At 40.7% G+C, this 22,206-nt stretch overlaps 1 protein-coding gene across 1 annotated transcript; it reads left to right on the top strand.

Annotated features, from left to right (window-relative positions):
- The first annotated feature begins 11,083 nt into the window (after positions 1 to 11,083).
- Positions 11,084 to 21,931, top strand: LOC120723322 (N-acetyllactosaminide beta-1,3-N-acetylglucosaminyltransferase 3-like). Its single transcript, XM_040014711.1, has 2 exons — positions 11,084 to 11,153; positions 20,212 to 21,931. Exons 1-2 carry the CDS (start codon positions 11,146 to 11,148, stop codon positions 21,344 to 21,346), a joined length of 1,143 nt encoding a protein of 380 aa, XP_039870645.1. The 5' UTR covers positions 11,084 to 11,145; the 3' UTR covers positions 21,347 to 21,931.
- The last annotated feature ends 275 nt before the right edge of the window (positions 21,932 to 22,206 follow it).

Here is a 22,206-nt window from a genome sequence, read left to right on the forward strand (position 1 = left end):
AACAAACAGTCGCAATATTGTTTTAAATTATGTGTAAAATGTAGCGGTGTTATCTAATAACCAGAGCTATTGTCAGCTGTTGAGTGTAATCATGTAATCAAACGGAAAAAATATCAGAGGGAATGATTATCCCACATTCAATCAGATAAAGACTCCAGTTCCTGCAAGTCAGCTTTCACTGTCTCATTATGTTTCCTGCTGTGCTGAGCTTTCTACTGTCCAACAAACCGCCCCTAAGACCTGCTCTTAGACCCACACAGAAACTGGAGTTTGAGCAGTGCACATTGTAGTTCTAAGCCAATGAATAAGAACCAAGATGGAAAAAAATCACCAACTGAGAACACATCATGACACAATATTGTACGAATGAATGACTAAAGTTTATTTTTCAGGTTATATTATATGGAAAACAAATTAGGCCGACTAAGTGTTTAAGTATACAGTATTAAAAGCCCTCGGCCTTGGGACTAAGCCTTGGCTTGCTACTAACAGAGCATGTCTGCCAAGGCTCTCTTTTTTTGATCCGTGTTTACCTTGATGTTGTCTGGGAGAACTACGTCTACAGTGCAGCCTGAGAGATAAAATGCTGGGACTCCCACATGAGCCTGTTACTTACATCAGAGCTGAAATAGCAATATGTAAAAGTTAATTTATTTATTTAGTTATTTCTTTATTAGCTGAGAGTGATTGTGGTATAATGAATAAAATACTTACATATATGTGCATAGAGGTGTATCACTGCAGACACAGGCAGGTGTCTAGCCTTACCTTGTCTTTGTGTATAAGGCCATACATGTGCTCCCATCAGCAGTTACCACCATGCTGACAACACATCTCCCCTCTGCCACCCACAGCCAGTCATTGCTCATTTTGAATACAAAAAAATCCTTACAAAAAAAGGAATTCACGTCTTGGCTTGAAAGGAGTTAAAAGATTAAAGTGTTACTGCTATTCTACAAGTAATACCAGGAACAACCTCTTTAACACCTTGCTAAAGATCTTTTAGAAGGGTGTTTTCTTTCTTTCTTTTTTTAATCCAGGAACTCACATGCTGTTTGTTTGTGACCTTGAATATTCCACTTTCCCAGATTTCTCAGTTTTTCAAGAGAAGAAGGTCTAATATCTCAGCCTTGGCATTTTGCTTCCTAGAAACCTTGCTTTCTCGGCTCTCCCACACATTCGTGCCTTTATCCTCACCCTCTTTAAGCCCCACACTGATGGTAATATTAGCATTAATACATTGCTGGCGGTAGAAAAATAATAATAGTAATTTGACTTTGACAGTTCTTTCCAAATGTTTAAGCTGAAAAAAAAAAAAAAGATGTAAGAAAGAAATTGGCTCTCAATTTTCTCACTCCAAAGCCAGCAATTGTGAAGCCAGGGCAAACACGTCAGGTAACAATAAAATATCAGTGTAACAATATGGGTAAGTCAGTTTAATTGAGCACAAGATGTGAAATATCTCTCAAATTATAATTTCTGCTAGGTGACTCAAGCAAGGCTGCTCTTGGACAAGGGGGAAAAAACTACGACTTGCAGGTGTTAAATGTTGCTGTCTGTGTTTTTTTTTAATCGAGGACATTTTGAGCTGGCATTAATTCACGGCCTTCATAGTTCTTGCTCTTTTGCTGGAACAAAATTCAGTCCTTCAAGTGGATGGACAAAAAAAAAAGGAAAAGAAAAGAAAAGAAAAGAAAAAAAAAGTAACCTAAAAAGTATCATATTGGAACTCATGCTCTTCGACTTGTGCAAAGCACATGGGTTCAAACATGCTCACATCCAGATCTCAGAAGGCTGCTGTGCCCACTCTTGAGTTCATGTGGTTTACTGCCACATCATTCCAGGTTCATCTTTCCATAGTTAGCTTCAGAGCTTTTTCATTTTAATCAGATACGCACTTATTTTCCCAGATGTTTTTCCCTTCCCGCACTGAGTCAGTTTTTTGCTGACTACATCTGTTTTGTAATGCCTGGTCTTGCAACATGCAGCCACCGAACCAGTAAGGCATAAATAAATGCATAAGGAAAAATTAATGCAATCGTGACAGTAGACATCAGATGATTGGGGATTGGCTCAGAGTTAGCGATCTGATGAGGGCGACTCAAGTCCAGTTTGATTTTTCACTGTGCTCAGTCTTGATTTGAACATTGCGGTTTCACTGGGAACAAAATGCAAAGTTGCACTGCACTAGTGTATTGGAAACAGACAGCAATCTGAATAAAGCTGAAGCCTAATCAGGTCAGTTTGACATGCTTGGAATGAATTTAACAACAGAGATATGGTTTGAATATTTACACGACAGTTCTGTTTTAAATGACAAAAAACGAAAAGAAAAAAGCTCTCTTTGAATTTGTTAACTACCTTTTTTTTTTTTTTTTTTTTTAGCTTAGTGTTCTTGGCAGTTGATACAAGATATTTTAATTCTGTATAGCCGAAAAGTTTATATTACATTAGCAGACTTGACTGACTTCATGTTCCCAAGTCTAGCGGCACATGGTAGCACCTGTGTGGCAGTCAAAACAGAGAAACAAACCAAAAAGTTGCATTGCTGTCATCTGATCTTCAGCTACTATCATAGCCACTGTTTTATTCCTTTCTCTCCAGTTTGATTTTTGTTTTTATTTAACTCAGATGTGATTTCACAGCAGACATTACAGTCTGCCTATCTTTAAGCAATATTATACAAATCGGTCACATTTATCCTCTTTTGTCCGTGCAGTTCTGGACAGTAATTTATTATTATGTCTGACTATGTGTGTTAAAATAAAGTCTTTCTGTGTCCTAGATAGTCTTAAATTTACTAAGACCACAGTGACTTCAGTGGGAGTCTGACTTTTCCTAGTAGACGCCATCTAGTGGCCAATAATGAAACGGACACTTGGCAAACTATTATCTCCCTGTGATGTGTGCTTCTTGATGCTCCATTTTTTTTTATTTTTTTTTTTAAATTTAGACAAAAGCTTGATGTATTTCTGTTTTGATTGTTTTTTCAGTTAAATTATTACCTTTAACGGATGGGGAAAAATAATTCTCTTAGACATAATCTGACTGAAAAGTGATTAAAAATAAACACAAAAGCAATGACAAGAAATAATGCAAACAGATTCACTTGTGCTGAAATATCAGCAGGTGATGTAACAGAAGTGAATAAAGCACTGAGACATTGTCCTCTCAGTTCTTCCAGTGTACTGCAGTTCAGTGGGTGATTGGTTCAAGTGCTGTCATGCATCTGTGAAAGCATGCGCTTGAGCAGGAGCAGGAGCAGGGACAAGTGGGTTATATATAACCCATGTCATCAACTTTGCTGTCCCTGTTTCATTACTGTAAAATGCAAACAATGTAATTTTGTAAAAATATGTACATTAGATATGTGTATGAAAAGTGAAATCTTAGCCTGGTTTATTATTTTAGCGATGAAATAATTAAATAATTTTAAAATTATTTTAATAATTTAAAAATCAAAAATATTTTTTGATTGATTTTGCAGCTGCATGGACCTGCAGCCTTGGATGATGACTCAGTGTAGACAGAATCATAAAGGGAACACAAAAATAAGACATCCCAGAACTGAATGAATGAAATTTCCTTTTTAAATACTTTGTTCTTTACATTGTTGAATGTGCTTACAACAGAATCACACAAAAATTGTCTGATCCAACTTTGATGTACTGTCCTTAAAATAAGTCAAAATGAGGCTCAGTAGTGTGTGTGGCCTCCACGTGTCTGTATGACCTCCCTACAATGCCTGGTCATGCTTCTGATGAGGTGGTGGATGGTCTCCTGCGGGATCTCCTCCCAGACCTGGACTAAAGCATCCGCCAACTCCTGGACATTTTGTGGTGCAACGTGGCGTTGGTGGATGGAGAAAGACATGATGTCCCAAATGTACTCAATTGGATTCAGGTCTGGGGAACAGGCGGGCCAGTCCATCATCTTGCAGGAATTGCTGGCATACTCTAGCCACATGAGGTCTAGCTTCGTCTTGCATTAGGAGGAACCCAGGGCCAACCGCACCAGCATATGGTCTCACAAGGGGTCTGAGGAACTCATCTTGGTACCTAATGGCAGTCAGGCTACCTCTGGTGAGCACACAGAGGGGTGTGCGGGTCCCCTAAGAAATGCCACCCCACACGATTACTGACCCACTGGCAAAACCGGTCATGCTGGAGAATGTTGCAGGCAACAGAACTTTTTCCACAGCATCTCCAGACTCTGTCACGTCTTTCGCATGTGCTCAGAGTGAACCTGCATTCATCTGTGAAGAGCACAGGGCAGTGGTGAAGTTGCCAATCTTGGTGTTCTCTGGCAAATGCCAAACGTCCTGCACATGCACATTTGTGGCCTGCTGGAGGTCATTTTGCAGGGCTCTGACAGTGCTCCTTCTTGCACAAAGGCAGAGGTAGTGGTCCTGCTGCTGGTTTGTTGCCCGCCTACGGCCTCCTCCATGTCTCCTGATGTACTGGCCTGTCTCCTGGTAGTACCTCCATGCTCTGGACACTACGCTGACAGAGACAGCAAACCTTCTTACCCCAGCTCGCATTGATGTGCTATCCTGGATGAGTTGCACTACCTGAGCCACTTGTGTGGGTTGTAGACTCCATCTCACTACCACTAGGGTGAAATCACCGCCAGCATACAAAAGTGACCAAAACATCAGCCAGGAAGCATAGGTATTGAGAAGCGGTCTGTGGTCACCACCTGCAGAACCACTCCTTTATTGGTGATATCTTGCTAATTGCCTATAATTCCCATTTGCACAACAGAATGTGAAATTGATTGTCAATCAGTGTTGCTTCCTTAGTGGACAGTCAGATTTCACAGAAGTGTGATTGACTTGTAGTTGCATTGTGTTATTTAAGTGTTCCCTTTATTTTTTTGAGCAGTTGAAAGATACTCAGGCCTCCTGCAGGTGTCACTGTTGCAGTGTCATTTTACCATCAGCTCTTCTGAATTCGTTTCCATTGCTTAGAACATACAGGCTGAGTATTGCCAGACTAACATGAAGTTTATCTTCTTTGTTAATTCCATAAAACTCATAATGCATAGTTGTTCTGGGAAGAAGACCTTAAATGTTGTACATTTTACAAACAACAGTGCATTAATTATGTAAACTATTAATCCCCTTTTGATGTACCAAAATGACAAAATTCAAATAATATAGCCACATAAATATAACCCTACCCCTAACCCCAAACAGGTTAATTGTAAGCTTTTTGTGTTAAAAATAAATTTTAATTGTATCCATAAATATAAATATACCCTGGCAATGTTGAAATATGGTAAATTTAGTTTTTTATAGGACATTTATAACAAACAACAACAAAAAAGCTGCTGCAGTTTTGGTTAGATAATGTGCATCCTGTTTCTTTTACAACAAGTCTTAAAGCCAATAATTTGGTATGACCACCTTTATTCTTCAACACAGCCTGAACTGTCATAGGCAAGCTTTCTTTAGTCTTTAGGAACACTTTATCAGTCTTCCTGAAGGACATCTGGTGCTCTTCCTTGGATGTTGGCTGCCTTTTTTGTTTTGCTCTCTTAAGGAGGGCCAATTTATGACTGATATTGTGTAATTTTGTATTATTTTTGGGATGATTGCCATGCTGAAATGTGATTTCATTGCCACTCAGATACCTTCCAAATAATATTGCATGGTATTGTGTGGTGGATCAAAAACCTGATGTTATGTTTCCAATGTTTCCAATACCACTGGCTAAAACGTAACCCCAAGCATTTCAAATTTGGATTAATAATTCCACAAGACCTGTTCAGTTCAGTTCCTGTGTAATATTTCCCTGTTTTCTTTCCTTAATAATAGATTCTTGATAGCCACCTTTCCAGTGAGACCATTTTTGACATTTTTGATATCAAAGATGTCCGGCAAGGCTTCTGACAAACATAGATGGATCAGCTGAAGAGCCAGGTGTCTCTGGTCCTGTGTCCTATTTCACAAGGACATGATTTTTCAGATGCTATTCATCCACTGCAGATAGATATTTTTTAAGGTCCAGTTTCCTCAAAATTTTTAAGGGCATACCATGCAGGGCATGTCAAGTTTCAGCTAATTTCTCTTTGTCCAAAAAAACAAAACAAAAACAGTGGAAAGACCTCCAGAAAATCTGAAAAACTACTTTAAAGAAATCAAGAAAGTCTGTCTCTCTGAAAGAAAAATATAAAGAAATAAGGGTTTACTCGAGCCTTTTGTTCAGCAGTGTTTTTGTATAGTGTACAACATGAATTGCTTGTGGTAGTAAGCTTTATTAGTGTTTCATTCACAGTGAGTCACAGAAAAGCTGATGGTAACATTGGTCAGTTTTTGGGCTGCCTCAGAAAAGAGGAAAACTAAGTCTATAGAAGTAAGAAAATGAGTGCCAGTCAGATAGTAGAAGTGTATAGAGATGAGTCAGTGTGTCTTGATATAATAGTCACTGCCACTCACAAAAACCTAATAATCCATCCTTAGGGATCATGGTAAGAAACACCATGTTCACTGTGTTGCTGTTCAGAGTAAAGAGGAAGAGGGAAATAGAGATCACAAGGATGGTGACAGGGCAGGAAGAGGAGATGACATGGAAGTGAGGAAGAAAAGGAGCAAATAATGTAAGATGACATGTAATGGAGCTCTTCCAAAGTGTTGTTATCTTTTTAAATTTTATAAAACAAGTGGAAAGTAGCTTTTAAAAATTTTCAATAATTTGGATAGTGGACTTCCGGACCCAAACACTTAAACATGGATTTGGTTCTCCTCCAAAAGATGATTACATGACTATGTCTTTGCATAAAGAATCTTGTTGTAAAGTGGCTTTGAATATGTTCTTTCCTGCACAGATCCACTTTTGAGAGCATCAGATTAAGTTGACAGCAAACAAAAAATACATTCTTGCATTAAAATATAATGTATTTGTATTTATCATGTGTTTTTATATAAGCATACACTGGCCACTTAATTTGCAACACCTGTTTAGCTGTTTATTAACACTAATTTCTAATCACATGGTTACAACTCAGTGGATTTCAACACGATCAAGACCACCGACTAAATTTCAAACCAAGTACCAGAACTGGGAGAAAGGTGATTTAAGTGACTCTGAATGTGGCATGTTTGTTGTTGCCAGATGGGCTGGTTTGAGTAGATCATGTTTATCTTCTGGGATTTTCCAACATAAACATCTCTAGTGTTTATAGAGAATAGTGCAAAAAGGAGAAGTTACTCAGTGACCAGCAGTTCTCTGTGGATAAAAATTGCATTGTTGATGCCAGAGGTCGCAGGAGAATGGTCAGACTGCTTCAACCTAAAAGGGAGGTAACAGTTACTCAAATTTGTTACAACCAAGGTATGCAGAAAAACACGTCTGAATCCACAATGCGTAAAAAAACATGAAGATTGCCTACAGCAGCAGAACACCACACTGGGTGCCACTCCTTTCAGCAAAGAACAGGACGCTGATGAGTCTCTGTTCCTGCTCAGGTGTTAAGGTTAGAATTTGGTACAAAGAAGCATGCATAAATTGTATTAGCAGCTCAGGCTGCTGCTGATGGTGGAATGGTATAGGGGCTATTTTCTTGCTTTGGGCCCCTCAATACCAGATAAACATGGTTTAAACACAAGTCTAACTTGTTGCTGACTATTTCCATCTCTTCATAACCACAGTGTACTCATCTTCTTATGGCTGAGCTCAGATCGTCTTAAACATAACAACGCAGCACTGTACTCAAACTGTACAGTCCCCAGTCCTCGAACCAGTATAGCACCTTTGGTAAGTCACGTAATAGGAGAGTCATGTGATGTGCAGTCAACAAATGTATCGTTTCTTTAAAATGATAAATTCTCAGTAAAAATGTAATAAGTCAGATTCAAATGTGATATTTGAAACCTAAAGACAAACACATTTTAATCACACCTTAAAACTTTGGGTACTGAACAACAAAGCCCTGTAATAATTTTGCAGATATCTGCTACTTGGGAATCTTGGAGCATACCTATCAGCCTCTCCTTTCACTGCTTTATGAAGGGAATTCTTAATGAAAGAATAAAGTTACATTGAAACCAAGCACACCATTGTTTTCCTTGTGACATTACCAATAAGTTTGATGTGTCACATGGCCCTCTTCCTATTGAAAAAACAAAAGTTGTATCCAAGATGGACGACTTCTAAATGGCCACCATGGTCACCACCCATCTTGAGGAGTTTGCCCCCTCACATATACTAATGTGCCACAAACAGGACTTTAATATCACCAACCATTCCCATGTTATTACAGTGTATCCATATAAATGGCCCACCCTGTACTTGCATCTTATATATGAGAGTAATTATGAAAAAACAAGAAACATGTAAAACAAGTCAACTGTCAAGAGTTGATGCCAATCACCTTTCTTCTCCAGGTTTACATTCACCATCGCAATGAGTTGCTGTCATGTGATTGGGTGATTCCATATGTATGTTAAAAAGCAGTTGAATAGGTATGTCTAGTGAGTTGGCCCACGAGTATACATCGTGCAATCCAGAGAGGGAGAATGAACTTGAATATCAGAACTAGAAGCAGTCAGAAAGGCAATGATCCAAAGAGACAAATCTGCGCTTGTCTGAATGCCTCAATGGTGAAAATTTAAACAAAGTTGTATTTCGGCAATCCTTTTAGAGAATTCCTTCTTTGTTGCCAAAGCAGTTGATGAAGACAGAAGAAGTCGCTTCTTGTCAGACTTGGATGTGTGTGTGGGTCACAACTTTATCATCTGCACTGTGAATTCGTACCGTGTGCTTTCTCGTCCCTCTCCATTCTGCCAACACATGTCCTGAGAAAAAAAGGATTGAGGATTTTGACGTTGCACTCAAGCATTTTGTGCACCCCTCCTATGTTAACAAAGCCTCTCTCCATTGTCTTATTTATGCCTTACTGACATATCTTACCCACAAAAAAGACTCACTCTAACAAGTGTCCCTTCCTCAGTTAAGTATGGCTGCATTTAAAATGAATGGACCTATTAATGAGCTCACTGAGCTCTGTGATGTTTTTATTTGAAGGACCTTTTTCATCGTGCACATGGAACATGTAATCCTCCTTCAAGCATCTTTCCACCTCAATTAACAATCTCTTCCAAAAGGATGCTCTGCTCCTCCAAGCACAAGTCAGAGTGACACTGAGAGTACAACACCCACAATGAACAGGGTCACACTGCACCACACTGAGTAGGCAAAGGCAGTACTTACAGTGGGGAGCCTACGTTTTGAGGAGCACCAACCTATATGGCAAATTACTTTTCATTTAAAATTTTCTGAAACACTACAATAAGTAAAAGAGAATGTGATTCAACAGTACGTCTACAGTTGTGCAAGAGCATGACTTAATCCTTATAATCATGAATGTGAAGAAGAGAGGTTTTTTTCTTCCTTTTGTTGATTAGTAAATTGCTGCTTCAGGATCGGTCTGTAACACAAGCTTGTACTCCTCAGATGTTTTTTTTCTTTCTTTGGTCAGTTGCTTTCAACTTTTTAAACTTTTCTTTGCTTCCCTTTAATGCATTTATACTTCTCATGTTTCCCTGCTAAAAAAAAGAAGGAATAATTATATGCATATATCCTTTGAGTGTGTGATTTTTTTCACAACATATTATACATATACAACATTTAGTTTTGGACATATTCCGCATACTCTGAATAAATAAACATCCTCTTTGAAACAGTGGCTACAGTTAAATGAGACATCGTGGCTCAAGAGTTGGGAGTTCGCCTTGTAATCGGAAGATTGCCGGTTCGAGCCCCGGCTTGGACAGTCTTGATTGTTGTGTCCTTGGGCAAGACACTTCACCCGTTGCCTACTGGTGGTGGTCAGAGGGCCCGGTGCCGCCAGTGTCCGGCAGCCTCGCCTCTGTCAGTGCGCCCCGGGGTGGCTGTGGCTACAATGTAGCTTGCCATCACCAGTGTGTGAATGAATGGATGTGTAAAGCGCTTTGGGGTCCTTAGGGACTAGTAAAGCGCTATATAAATACAGGCCATTTACCATTACCACAGAATTTTATTTAGCAAAAATATCAATTGAGGCAATATTATTCTTTGGCCTAATGCATATGTCTGCCTTTAGCAGCAAGTACTCTGAATTTACTGAGGGCAGACTGTTTTCCAAGAAAGAAAGACAGACAAACAGAATAGACAGACATTTTCCAGACTACAAATCCAGAGACAAACTGTGACTGGCTGAGCAAGTTCTATTCCTTTGCGCTCAACCTGAAACTTCTATCTATCTGTTCATCTTGAGATAAATGCAGGGGTGTACTAGAAATTTCAAATGATCTGTTATCATTAATTATTTAATCAAGAATAGACTATAAAATATCAACTTTAAGTTCCTTGAAAGGATAAAGACTTTGCATGTTCGAACAAGTGAAAGATTTCGCACTTTGTTGCTTGTAGGGACAATGTGAGGATAGATGTTTATCAAGGGAAAGGAGTCAGATAAGAGAAGGCATAAAAATACCTTCCACGGAGTAGTTTCATTTCGATTCTTTAGGCAACATTCAGTTTAAGTTATTGTGAAAGAACTTGTTGAAAGGTAACTTGGTGCCATGGAATAAAACACATACTGTATATTCATAATACATATAATTTTTACATTTGCGATTTTTAGAGCTTTAAAAATAAATGTGTGTCCTGTTTGAAGAGACCTAATAGGAACAAACAAGCCTTTTTCATGAGAAAGGGGATTTCTTTATATGGTTGAATAGTGGTTATATTGATCACATTAATACTGTAGTTCCCAATCCCATCCCAGTTAAAATGTGGATATTTAAGCTGAAACACAAGCAGGCCATGTGTTAAGTTTCATCTCTTTTTGTTTTACCTAGGACAGTCTCTGGGTGGAAGCTGTTGTATGCTACATGGATTGCATCTCTCTAACACAAACTTTTAGCTTAATAATACCACCAAGATATGACAAGTGTCTTTGTATTATTTAAATGTATTTTTATTCTACATCAAATAATAACAAAAATGTATTTTAGAAGAATGGTTTGACTTGGGTTTAGGGTTGGTCTCAAAGACTACACCCAGTCTAAATACATGCGGGTAACATGCTTCAGTTAGGAGCCGTTTCTTATTTTATGTTGACTACCTGAAGGATACTTACCAAGTGAGCTCATCCACCAGTATGTTAAGGTAACTGCTGTCTTCTACAAACACACACACACACACATGCACATAAACTAAAAACAGTTTTATATTGTTTATATTGTTTATCATTATCAAATTTATCACAATAACATTTATTAATACTCCTTTTAATACTCCACAAATTATGTAATGTCATTTTCAGTCTTTTTGCACACACATAAAAGAAAAAACAAACTCAAACTACTTCGCAAGAAATCAGAGAAGCTGGTTTGTGCTTGAGATATCATATATGATACCGTTCTTTGTTTAAGAAGTCAGTTAAGTCCATTGTTTTTCTTAAATATTTTTAACACTATTTCATGTTATGTGGTAGTGTACAAACAAGTTTTTACTAGTTTTTTGATACATATATGTACATACATATGTGCTCCATGGACATATTTATCCATAGAACAAAAAGTCTTAAATGCCTGTATACTTCCTATAAGTACGGGGGGTTAAACAAGGCAACAACTAATGGAGTAAACAGCTAATATGACTCATGTAATTTATTTGAAGTGTGCTGAGTTTTGTGTTTAATCTGAAAGGTAAAAACTTAAATGCTTGATCATTTGAAAGGCTCTAAAAAGTCAGAGCATTAGAAAGTGAAACGGCAGCACAGTGAGTCAGGGGTGTTAGAAATTTTAGAAGCTCTGTTATATAATCTTCTTTTTACTTTGTTTTTATTCATTTAACATTAATTTGTTTAAATGCTTTTAGTTTAAGGTTCTTGAGGTAGTTAATTGTTTGGTTTCAGCCCCTATACGATGTTATCATAGCTGCTAAAAGTAAAACAAAAAGAACTAGAAATGCAAAATAGGAAGGATTTTCTTTTAAAACGTTAGTAGTTTCTCATTTGCTGTAGAGTAAACAAATGTCTTTTCTTTGTTTATCAGCTGTCAAGCATGGTGGTGGTAGCTTCATACTCTGGGGCTTTACTGCTGGTCATTGTTATAAATTGTACAATGGAAGGAACAAAACAAAACAAAAGAGGACTACCTCCAAGCTCTTTAATTTAATTTCAAGTCAACCATTAGACGGTTGAAACGTGGTTCCAACTAGGTGTTCCAAGACACATTAGAACTGATTTTGGAATGGTTAAAATAGACAAACATTAGGCTTCTTGAATGCTATTCCCAAAACCCTGATTTCAGCCCTTTTTGGACTGCTTTAAAAGCTAGGTCCATCCCAAGGTCAAATATGAGATATGTACAATTTTAAACCCTGAGTAAACTGAGACAATCCAAAATAGTGTCGCGGACTGCCGGGGCAGACCTTGTGCAGTGAGTAGAGGACCCAAGAGCAGACAGAGGCGAGGACACAAAACTGGACTTAACAAAAAGCGACCCTTTATTTAGGGCCGAAAACTCACGGAAAAAAAACCAACAAAGTAACTGAGGGAAAACCTGAACATAGACTGGGAAACTATGACTCTGAGATTTAGACTATAACTAAACAACATACAAACTATGACTTACTATGGCTGGGAAACTGTGACAAGGGGTAGGGGAGACTGAATACACACATGAGGTGATCAGAGGAAGTGGAGACATATGAGGACACAGCTGACACACATTGGCTGTATCCCAATTCAGGGTCTGCAGCCTTAACCCTTGTATGGTGTTGGGGTCTGTGAGACCCGTTTTCAGTTTTTTTCAAAAGAAAAATGAAACAATTAATTATTTTTTCAACCTGAAATTCATTGGCTTTGGCTTATTTTCTGTGAAGAACATAAATCTGAACTAATTTTCAATGACCTCATACTATACCTCCCCCCACGCATTTACATTATATACAAGGTGTTCGGGTCCACTGGACCCAGGTCTAATAAAAGTGTTGAAAGTGTAGGTCCTGTGTTCCCACACTCTATCTTCCTCCTTTCTGGTGCTGCTGAAAGTGTTTTCTTCCCCTCCTGCTCCTGCACAAAGTTGCAACATTGTTGAAAATTCAACTACCAACACCGTCTGCTCTTACATTCCCACACATTTTACCCTCTTTCTTGAGGGATCCAAATTTTATTTTCTCATACCCTGTCCCACCTGCAAATTAGGGGCGTAATACTATAAATAAGACTTTGCCAGTGTGGTTCTTTATCACAACTGATCAAGATGGCAAAAGATTATCTGCTGTGAGGGCCATCCAATTGATTTTGGAAGAGGGGCTTCGGATGATGATGTTGACAAAGAGGTTTCAGAATATTTCACATTTCTGAAAATTCAGAGTCTGACAGTGACTTTGAAGAAGAGGATGAGGTTGAGCACCATTTAGTAACAAAACAAAGACGAGTACTCCATCTGCAGCCAGCTCCAGGACCAGAACAAGCCCACCAGACAGCAAGTGAAGAAATATGGATGTCAATAACTGGTGAAATTGAATGGTCTTCTTGCCCAAGAAATGAGCCACCCTGCAGAGCTGTTACTGTGATAAGCCAGGGCCAACACAGCTGGCAGTTACTCATGTGCAGGACATCAAGTCTTCATTTGAGCTTTTCATCCCAGATTCCATCCAGAAAATTATTCTGGATTGCAGTAATCTAGAAGGAGAGAGGTGGAAGGAGATGGACCAAATTCATCTAAGAACCCCAAAGGCCTACTTTGGGGTTCTTATCCTTGCAGGAGTTTTCAGGTCCAAAGGGGAATCCACAGAATCCCTGTGGGATGCAGAAACCGGCAAGAACCTTTCCGTGCATCAATGTCTCTGGAAAACTTCCACAAAATTTCCAGGGTTATCCGTTTTGATAACCGAGACGACAGACCAGCTCGACAGCAGAGAGACAAGCTAGCTGCCATCAGGACAGTGTGGGATAAGTGTGTGCACCACCTTCCCCTGTTTTACAACCCTGGGCCTAATGTCACCATTGATGAGCAGCTGATCCCATTTAGTTGTGAAACATATTGCTTCACGTGTAAATGTGTTGTGTCTTTCCACTCACTCCACTTGATTATAACTGATTTATGTTTTTTATAACATTTTATAAAAAAAAAAAAAAAAACGAGAAGCACATTAATTCATAAATGTGATCTAACAAAGGTAAAGGGAAAAAATTAACCATGTTTGCTGTTCATATGGCTTGTAATTGGGATGAAGTAAACATCTGATGAATAATTTAACAAAAAATTGTTTGATAGTGTCAATTTGGAAAGCCAAAACTCTGGCGGGTCCACCAGACCCATGAACACTGGCTGAGTAACAAAAATATGAACACCACACAAGGGTTAAAGGCCGCATTTTAAGGCCGATTACGTCACAGCGACGTGACGAAGGCTGTCCTAATTCGAAGGCTGCTCAAAATGCGGCCCTCAAATGCGTCCTTCATTTCCCTGAATTTGAAGGACGTGGCGGTGTAGACTTCGTGGCCCAACCTATCCCAGAATGCATAGCGCGGCGGTGGGTGTGGATAATTTTGCCGGAAAAAAAAACGGCGGATGAGGGGCGCCCGAAGAGTAAACTTTCAAGTACTGAATATTATGTCACTTATTTATGTACAAATGTTTAATAATGAAGAACATTAAAACATTACTGGTGGCCACAAGTCAGCAAAGTTATGTGACATAAGTGACGTTTGTACTAACTTGGTTTTAAAGCCTTTACTTTAAAATATACACTGACCTTAATCTTACAGAGAATGATCAAAGCTCATGTAGAAACAAACAAACAAATGAACAAAATATGTTCTCCTTCATTTCTGTATGAAACGTTTCCAGCTGTTAGTATCATGGTTGCTAGGCAACCTGGGCAGCATGACGGAGGCTAGACCATCCCATTTCACAAGCCTCGCACTTCCGGCCTTAGCGGTCTTTGAGTACGCGGCCCTTGTGGACCATTAAGGCTGCAGACCCTGAATTGGGATACAGCCATAACCTAATGACAGGACAGGGGAAGTGAAACTAAATGCAATGAATAAAGAACAGGACTCTTTCAAAATAAAACAGGAAACATGATGAGACAGACCAAACAACAAAACAAAACCCCAACAAGGACCCCATGAACGAAACGAGCCAAGAAAACATAACTTTGAAAGTCCAAGTTACAAGGTTCAAAACAAGACAGTTCTGGGGGTCGACCCAGAGGGCAGCAGCACAAGAGCCCAAAATAAAACAGTTTCGGAGGCCGGCCGCGCGGGAGACAGCGGCCGGCCTCCAGAGATCAGGAGGCCGTCCACGACACCAATGATGTCCAGCTGATGGCCTGGAAAGTGGCCGGTGACGGTGCACTGGTCGACATGGCTTGGCAGGCACCAGGCCTGGACGTGGCTTTGCAGGTCCAGATAAGGCAGGGGGCTGGACGGGCTCCTCGGTCGGGCCCTCCAGCTGACGAGGCAGGGGGCTGGACGGGCTCCTCGGTCGGGCCCTCCAGCTGACGAGGCAGGGGGCTGGACGGGCTCCTCGGTCGGGCCCTCCAGCTGACGAGGCAGGGGGCTGGACGGGCTCCTCGGTCGGGCCCTCCAGCTGACGAGATGTGATGCTGGTTGGGTTCTCTAGAACCCACAACTGGCGAAACAGACCTAGGGCCTGCAGGTCCAGAGTCGTCTGGCTGGAACGAAGCGGACCATAGCTGCGCAAGACACACAGCTGGCTCAGGGTGCAGTGGCCGGGGTTGCACAGTGCAGTCAGGCTGTCCAGGCATTGACAATGATCCAGAGTTCATAGTGGGTTGGATGAGCTCGAGTGAGCTCTCCACTGCTGGACTCAGGGGGCCTGAGTCTGCTGAGGTCTGAAGTTCGGCATCTGAGGAGGCCCTGGCGAGAGGCTTAATCTCAGAAGTGACTGGTGAGGCAGCACATAGAACATTGTTAGCATGAAAATATTTGAAACCATAAATTCTCAGTTCATGATCACTTTCGGTAACTCGAGTGGTTGATGCCAACTCCCTGTAGGCATTGTCAACATAATTGTTCATGGTAGGATTACAAATAAGTCCATAGCTGAATTCAGAGTCACATAGAGGCAGACATGCTCATGGCTGGCCTAACAGTCTGCAACTGAGAAGCAGTGTCATCAGAGCTCATGTTCCCGTGCATTTGGTCTTAATCACTGTCTGCAATTCCAACATCAGGGATTACAGTATTAGAATCCACTACAATCTGCACACGGGAGCAACACTGTCTCGGATGTACGAGCCGGCTGCGGTAGAAAACAGTCTGAGGTGGAGAGAAAGGTCACGCAGCCCTCGGCCATCTTTGAGGTTTCACAACCATTTCCAGCAGGCTCAGAAGCAGACTGTACAGTTGACGCATGAACCTCTTTCACTGTCTCATGAACCTTGGCTTCATGTGGTGTGGCTATGGGAGCAACACTAGAAAAAGTCCTTAATTCTACAGAGTCAAGAACATGGTCTGTGATTTCTTTATGTGCTTCTTCAAAACAGTTACACACAGTCTTTTCACTATCACAACACGACTCTAACTGGCCCTCAGTCTTAACCAGAGTTAGGTCGGCCACAGCATGGATGTCTATGAAATCATGATTAATGACAGGGCAGTCTTTAGCACCAGTTTCTTCGTAGCCGGGCCCACAAAAGGGCAACCCAGTACACTCTACTATATCAGGTTCATGAGATGAAAAAGCACGGTCACTCACCTCCGTTATAAGAGGAGTCTGGAACAAAACTAGCACGGGTGCTGACTGGACAGCTGCTGCCTCCACCCGGGAATCAGATGCGGGTACAAGGTCGAGCAGCGCCACAGCCGCCTTGGAAGTGCACCCAGGGTCCTGAACATGCATTTCAAGGGGTGCTAGCAGAGGGGCAATAACAAAATTAGACCTTAACTCTTCAGAGACTTCAGCACAGTTCAAACAGTCTTTAGTTGCTCCTTGAGGAAAGCTAGACAGTCTCTCTTCAGACTTAGAAAATGGTTTAAACAGAGTTTCAAACCTGGCATGGGGTGGCTTGGTAATTGTTAAATTGTCTGAGGTAACAGGATTTAATTCTTGATCACACACAGAACTAGGACTGCTCGCTGATGATTTCAACACATTAACTCGACAGTCATGTGATACAGAATACTTTGAGTCTGAACCTTTACTCCCAGCATCTTTCATTATTTCAGAAAAACCCACTGACTGCAGGTTCACTGTGTGAGTCTTAATGCCCTCATCACTGGTTAACTCGGAAAAAACCTTTGACTTGGTAGGATGACACAGTACAGAAGTACAACAGTTGGTGGCTGCCAATAATGGTGGGTTAGTTATCACAGTGTTGCACTTTACAGAAAATCCGTCCGGTACTGCGCTTAAAACCCCTGTAGAGCAGGGCACTAGGCTAGTGTCGGCGGATACAGACACATTTTCATCAACGGCAACATTAGAACTAGTGATTGTAGTACCAGATTCAGACGTTGTCTGCTCAAAGCTTGCTGTACCAGGGTTAAATAACTCTGGAACAAGACAGTTACTGTTTGCATCAGTACAACATTCAGGTTCAGAAGTTATGACGCCGAGGGCACAGTCATCTTTATTGCTATTATGGTTGTTAACTGGTTCATGGATGCTGTAACCTGCCGAATCAGCCAGGTCACAGCCAGACAAGAACGTTTTATTCACAGCTGCCCCTGAAACACTCTCCTTTGACTTGAGGTCTTTGGCTATGGGGCTAGATACAGCGTCAGAAACTGAGTCAGTGGTACTCACGACTGGATGGCTGATGGACGCTAATGCCTCAGATGGCATTAACTGAGGGACGTCCTTAGGTTGAGGCTCGGAGTGCCAACGGCGAGAGCGCCGCTTCATTCTATCCGTGGAAGCTGGCGGAGTGAGGGGTGGAAGTCCCTGGCAGCTCCGGGGACCCCCGAGAGCCAGTCGAGTTCCCCGGAAAGAGCCCTGGTGCTCCGGAATGAGCCAAGGCCTCCACCGGCGCTCCTCCTCCAACAGAGCGCTCAGTATTTGCTGACGCTCTTCGTGGTCCAAATCTACTGCATCTAGTGCTTCCCTGCATTGCACTGTGGCAGGAAAGTGGCGAGACTGTGATTGCGATGAGGTGACTAAAGAACTGGAAGGCGATGATGGCGCAGAAGGGTCTGGTGCCATGGTGAACCTCAGCGTGCCGACTCTAACCGCCTCGGGCTTGTGAGGCAGCGGTGGGGACACCAATTTGCGGTGTTGATGCTGCTGCTGAGGCAGCGCGGTGCAGAAAAAGTTCTGCAGATCCCCTGGCAATTCCTTTATGAAAGCCGGGTATACAGACATCAAACAGCTCAGCTCAGCTCTCACAGACTCCTTCTCCCTCTCCGGTCCGCACGCGGAGAAGATTATCCACTTTCCGTGGAGCACAGTCAAGCAAGTGTTGAACTCCCATTGGTCCTCACAGATGTCCGCTGGGCCCATGATATTCGCGTCCTACTGTCACGGACTGCCGGGGCAGACCTTGTGGAGTGAGTAGAGGACCCAAGAGCAGACAGAGGCGAGGACACAAAACTGGACTTAACAAAAAGCGACCCTTTACTTAGGGCCGAAAACCCACGGAAAAAAACAAAGTAAATGAGGGAAAACCTGAACATAGACTGGGAAACTATGACTCTACTGAGATTTAGACTATGACTAAACAACATACAAACTATGACTTACTATGGCTGGGAAACTGTGACAAGGGGTAGGGGAGATAACACAGACTGAGGACTAAATATACACATGAGGTGATCAGAGGAAGTGGAGACACATGAGGGCACAGCTGACACACATAACCTAATGACAGGACAGGGGAAGTGAAACTAAATGCAATGAACAAAGAACAGAGGACTCTTTCAAAATAAAACAGGAAACATGATGAGACAGACCAAACAACATGGGCTTGACAACATGAGACGTGGAACACAAAGGGCAAATGAGATTAAGATCCAGGGGAAGGGGAAATGAGGAGATCCAATAAACAGAACTAAGGCTGAACAACTTAGGGGTTTAAGAGAGGTGGATGAACTTAACCCAAACAATAAATGACAAAACACAAAGACTCAAGTTCTAACTAATGATGCAAAAACAAGAACTTAACATATCCCCATACTTAAAACAGAAATACACAATATATAATGAACTCAAAATGCTGGGTCACAGACCCAGCCATGACAAATAGATTTAAACTTGTGCACCCAATTCTTGTTTTCTTAAAAATACATGCTGTACAGTGGAAAACAAACATTTCAAAGAAATAGTTAACCACCATCCCCCCAAATTACCATGATGTGTGTATGACGAGTGTATGTAAAATAATTTACATATTTTCCATGGCCTCAACAAACCCCTCCTACAACTGAGACTTTGCTTGCTTTTTGCCACTGTCCGAGCCATGTTCCACTTGACCTGCCATTTTATTTTGAGCGAAGTCCCACTGGTTGACCAATTTAGCCTGATGGCTCCCTGCTACAGACCATCTAGAGACAAATTAAGATGGTTTGGAAAGGACTAGCACAAATGTCAAGCAAGTTAAACCTGATTTGATTCAACAGTAGAAACCAAAGCATGCAGTTTTCAAATATTTCTCAACAGAAACTGTGGCTCCAGTAATGGAGTGTAAGTGTGAGAATGTTAGTTTTCTGTGTAAATCATTTAGAACAGCACTTCCAGCTGCATCTTTCAGTTATTCTGTAGATAATTGGGTTCCAAGAAACCACGCCTGCTTGCTAGGAAATAATTTGTCCCCTTTTCTTGTTTTTTTTGTTTTTTTGTTGCTTACAACAAAGTTTTACTTCTGTTTAGTCTTTTTGTGTGCTAAATAAACTGCTAACCATCTTTCTTTTGTTTAGAATAATTGTGAAGTGACAAAACACTGAAAGTCAAGAAAACCTGTTAATAGAAAGATTTAGAATTTTGAAAAAGACAAATACAATGCTGATTTTTAAATATTTCAAGACTTTGCATTCCAAGCAAATTATAACTGGAGCTCAAATCCTTTATAGAATAGAATAGAATAGAATAGAATAGATCAACGAAACACATTGGTAGCATGTAGATTTGCATTCAGATTCTTACAACCTAAGTATCTACAAAGTAATAGATAGTAATATAATGCACACATTTAATGCACTCTTATCTTTTTAATGTTATTACTAATTGGAATTTTTTTGTGACCACAGATTTTTGAAACAGACCACCTTAGGAGCAAGCAGTTTGCTGGTGGTGACTGGCCTTCTCTTGACTGTTGCTATTTTCTGTAAAAATATGTCAGACTCCCGAGATTCACTTCTTGAAGAAACCAGGAGAGATGATGTCATTAAGCCACCACAAATCACTCCAGCTCATCATTTTTCCTGGTCAAGATGTCAACAAAACATGTCTGTTGCTAACCTTAAGAACTTCAGCACTCTTCCTGATCATATAAAAGACTTTCTGTACTATCGCCACTGTCGCCATTTCCCCATGCTGCTGGACATTCCTGATAAGTGTGGAGGAGCTGAAGTGTCCTCGGATGTTTTTCTTTTGCTGGTCATTAAAAGCGCTCCTGTGAACTACGACCGCCGAGAAGTACTGCGCAAAACCTGGGCTAAGGCGAGATTGCAGAATGGTGTGTGGATCCGAAGGCTTTTTATCTCAGGAACAACAGGTGTTGGTTTTGAGAAAAAGAGACTGAACACACTCCTTAAAATAGAGCAAAGTGAGAACAATGATATTCTTCAGTGGGACTTTAATGACTCATTCTTTAACCTCACCTTGAAGCAAATACTCTTCCTCGAATGGATGGAGAGAAACTGTCCACATGCTCGCTTCCTGCTAAACGGCGATGATGATGTCTTTGTCAACACAGATAACATGGTTGAATATCTACTTCAACTTAAGGACAATGATGGACGGAAACACCTCTTTACTGGCTGGGTGATCCGATATGTTGGCCCTATTCGAGAAAAGTGGAGTAAATATTATGTTCCAGTTCAGGTGTATGAGTCAGAGTCATACCCTCCTTACTGTAGTGGTGGGGGTTACATTTTATCTGGCTACACAGCTTTGGTTATATACAATATGTCCCACTCTATCGCTGTTCTTCCCATTGATGATGTTTACTTAGGAATGTGTTTGGCCAAAGCAGGACTTAGCCCTGAGTGGCATGGTGCAGTGAGGATAAATGGACTTCACGTTCCTTCCACTACAGCTGATGACTATGACCCTTGTTATTATAGAGGAACTCTACTTGTTCACAGATTCCTTTCAGCAAAAATGTACTACATGTGGAACAAGATACATGACCCTAATCTGAAATGCTTTGCTAGTGGCTAAAAAAAAAAATCATGACTTTGCCTGTACTCATTGATGCTGGCTGACTCATTTCTACTTAATTTGCTATACATATTCAATAAAATGCCAGTGTGGATAATACAGGCTCAACCGAAAGAAACTATTTTGCTTCAATGCTTCTTCAATGCTACTTCAATGCTTTTAAAACCTACAAAGTTTTCTGTCATTTCTTTATGTGTTATTGAGGTTTTTAAACTGGGGTTGTACATAATTGTGTGGACTTATGTGGCAAGGTGCAATAGTCTGTCTGTTACACTCAAAGCCTTGTGATGTATCTGAATATAGGTCATAAACAAAAGGGTAATTATTCACTGCATATAGGGTTCAATAAAATACTTCCTGGTTACCAGTGGCAAGGTGAGGACATTTACAAATTAAAGTTAATAAGTGTGTGCTTTAAATTGAGTGAATGAAAAATTACATTACATAATTAACACAATCTTTACATGGTAATGGGACAGTATAACTGCATATACTTACAAATATTTCAAAATCACTGTATCCTTTAGTTATGAAGTTATTTTGTGCACATTCTGGGAATTGTAAATAAATAAACACAAGAGACAAACATCCCATTAATTTTTGTGTGTAATCAGTTATAATCTTTTTATTTATGAACCCTTTTACCAACATTCTCAGGGCTGAACAGAACAATAGCTTTATTGCTGGATTTATAGATAAATAACACAAAGGGAAGGCTAAGTGGCAGATGCCAAACAGAACATGCTGATACAGAGAATTAACAAAAGAAAAGGACACACAGCAGGAGGGAGATTGCGACACTGGATCGAGGGAGACAGACGATACATACAAGAGGGAATCAGAGAAGAAACACCTGGGGA

The sequence above is a fragment of the Simochromis diagramma genome, unplaced genomic scaffold, assembly GCF_900408965.1.
Source record: "Simochromis diagramma unplaced genomic scaffold, fSimDia1.1 OVJJ01000676.1, whole genome shotgun sequence".
Taxonomy (NCBI): Eukaryota; Metazoa; Chordata; class Actinopteri; order Cichliformes; family Cichlidae; genus Simochromis; species Simochromis diagramma.